Source organism: Nilaparvata lugens, chromosome 2 (assembly GCF_014356525.2).
Source record: "Nilaparvata lugens isolate BPH chromosome 2, ASM1435652v1, whole genome shotgun sequence".
NCBI classification, from domain to species: Eukaryota; Metazoa; Arthropoda; class Insecta; order Hemiptera; family Delphacidae; genus Nilaparvata; species Nilaparvata lugens.
In genome coordinates this window covers 73,964,832-73,967,331 of record NC_052505.1, presented here as the reverse complement: position 1 = coordinate 73,967,331, position 2,500 = coordinate 73,964,832, and the positions used below count along the sequence as shown (strand labels likewise).

At 42.7% G+C, this 2,500-nt stretch overlaps 1 protein-coding gene across 1 annotated transcript in view; it reads right to left on the bottom strand.

The window, feature by feature from the left end:
• Positions 1–421: 421 nt before the first annotated feature.
• The window catches only part of LOC120349979, a 3,968-nt gene continuing 1,889 nt past the window's right edge, over positions 422–2,500 (bottom strand). The window contains exon 2 of the mRNA XM_039421721.1: positions 422–2,275. Coding sequence (XP_039277655.1) covers positions 437–2,263 — 1,827 coding nt within the window. The 5' untranslated portion in view covers positions 2,264–2,275 and the 3' untranslated portion in view covers positions 422–436. The remainder of the gene's footprint in view (positions 2,276–2,500) is intronic.

Sequence of the window (2,500 nt, the reverse complement as noted above, 5' to 3'; positions counted from 1 at the left end):
TCAGGTAATTGATGCTCCTTCGAGTCAAAAGTATAGGTGTAGTAGTATTTCTCACCACTACATCATCCTCCTTTTCCTCTTCCTCCTTCTCTTCCTCTTCCTCCTCCTCCTCTTCCTCCTCCTCCTCCTCTTCCTCTTCCTCCTCATCCTCTTCCACCTCTACCTCATTGTCCTCCTCCATATCAGTTTCCTCTTCCTCATCTTCTACATGATCCTCAACCATTTTCAGATCAAATGGGGAGATTGATGGTAAATTTGTCTCACCATAGTCGGCCCACTTTGAGAATAGGAGTACCATTATCTCTATTGTTCTAGATACACAGTTGATCAATAAAATGTCTATTCTCCACAGATGATTCCAGCACAATGAATCTAATCTGCTATGTATCCAATATATATATACATATTTGTAAAGCATTATGATTTTGATTGTACCTCAATATAATGTCTGAGGTGTTGCTGTTCTCTGCTTTCTCGAGTAAAGACCTTGACCGACCTTTGATCTCTGCTGTCTCAAGTAAAGACCTGTACCAACCTTTGGTTTCTGATGTCTCAAGTAAAGACCTCGACCTCCTTTCATTGATTTTTTCTTCGATGGTTGAATCTTTTGTTTCTTCCCCTTCTCAACCACCCTGCTGACTTCCTTCAGTGATCTTTTCATACCTCCCCCAAATTTTGCCTTGGCCTTCATAATGTTGGTGACTGCTAGTGCTGCAGCTTTTTCCAACACCCCCGCATCATCAGATCTCACTCTGTCCCAGGCTCTCTCTGCCAAGATGCTGTCTGCTACTGCTCTGCTTGCTGTATCACCACTCTTGGAATAGGCAATATCATGCTCCTTACAAGCCTGATCAAGTTTGTTGATTCCTGGATCACCTTGTGCTAATCGCTTCTGAAGTTTTGTTCCTGGTCCACAGTATTGATAGCCAGGGATATGAAGTTCAACTGGTAGAATGTCGATTGCCTTATTAACTATTGTACCAGCAGCTCCCTTGATAGCTGACAGAACACCTCTTCCTCTATAGATCTTCTGACTTTTCTCCTTACTAAAATCACGCCTTGGAGCAATAGATCCTCTCCCAGTCACTTGTCTCTCAGAATGTCTTTGACCACCATCTCTGCTATCATCCAAAAGGCGTTTGATTGTATTCTTATACTTGGCTTTGTTGTAGTTAACAATCTCACCTCTTGGATCATTGTTCTGTCTGTACACACTGGTCCAGTTCAATATTTCTCCATAGGCCTGTCTGTCAGCAGATTCAACTAATACACGATTCGGATTCTTCTTGAAAATCAACTCACAAAGTCCCAATGTAGCTGTGAAGGTCTTTTCTTCCTGATCTACAGGGTCAGTCAGCACAATTTCATCACCATTCTCTCCAAAAGTTAAATACTTATTGCCCAGGTAGTAAGCATTGTCTCTCACTCTTGGTCCAAAAGTGTCATCAAAATCGTCATTGTCCTTGCTCAATGATCCTCTAATGTAATCAGCTACCTGTTTTCCAGCTAGATCAGTTTGATCAAGGATATTCTGAACTGTTGTACCGTGACTTTCATTCAATAATTGTTCAACATTCTTATCATCATCCTGTCCATCTCCAGACAGCTCCTCATCACTGCTATCATCATATCCTCTACTCATATTATTCTCCTCACCCTCATCCTCTTCAAATGCCTGCTTTCCTGCTTTCCATAGTTGCCGTCCAACTCCTGAGGTGCCTGCCATTGGACTTGAAACTTCTCCAGTTCCATATGATTCAAATGTTGGTGACTCTTCATCAATGCTGGAGAGTTGGAGCTTATGTTTTGCTTTACTTGCACCAGTAAGTCCACGCCTTGTATATGTGGCATCTTTAACAAATGGTGTTGTTGGTGGAGTAGGATATGTGTGGTGTGTTGATGCTGCTGAGAAAGGACGATGTTCTGATGATAACAACTCTGGCTTGGATTGTCTCTGCCTACCCTTCACATGCCTGGAGCGCATTTTTATTCTAGGCTTCAGATACCTAGGACGCTTCTTGGATGCTCTTGATGGAGGTAGTTGTGGTTGTTGAACTGGCATCTGTTGGAAGGTTTCGACTAGGTTGACTAGTGGCTCAGCTAGAGGTTTGAAGTGTTCCACATGTTTCTCTTCTGCAATCCGTCTACCCAGCATGATTTCCTTATGCCTCCTTTTGATTTCACGCTTCAACCTAGCAATCTCCAATATGGTAGGAGCAACCTCCTCCAATGTTGGCTTATGGTTCCTTTGTTTGATATACATACTGGTCAGTGTTTATCAGTATACTGAGGTCTGAGAGTTTGAGCTCCGCTATTTATACATTTTGGACCCATACTAAGTGCGGAGTGCCACTGACTGAACAGTGACTGATCAGTGACTGATCAGTGACTGAACAGTGACTGATCAGTTACTGATCAGACTGATCAGTGACTGAACAGTGACTGATCAGTTACTGATCAGTCTGATCAGTGACTGAACAGTGACTGATCAGAGTGATCA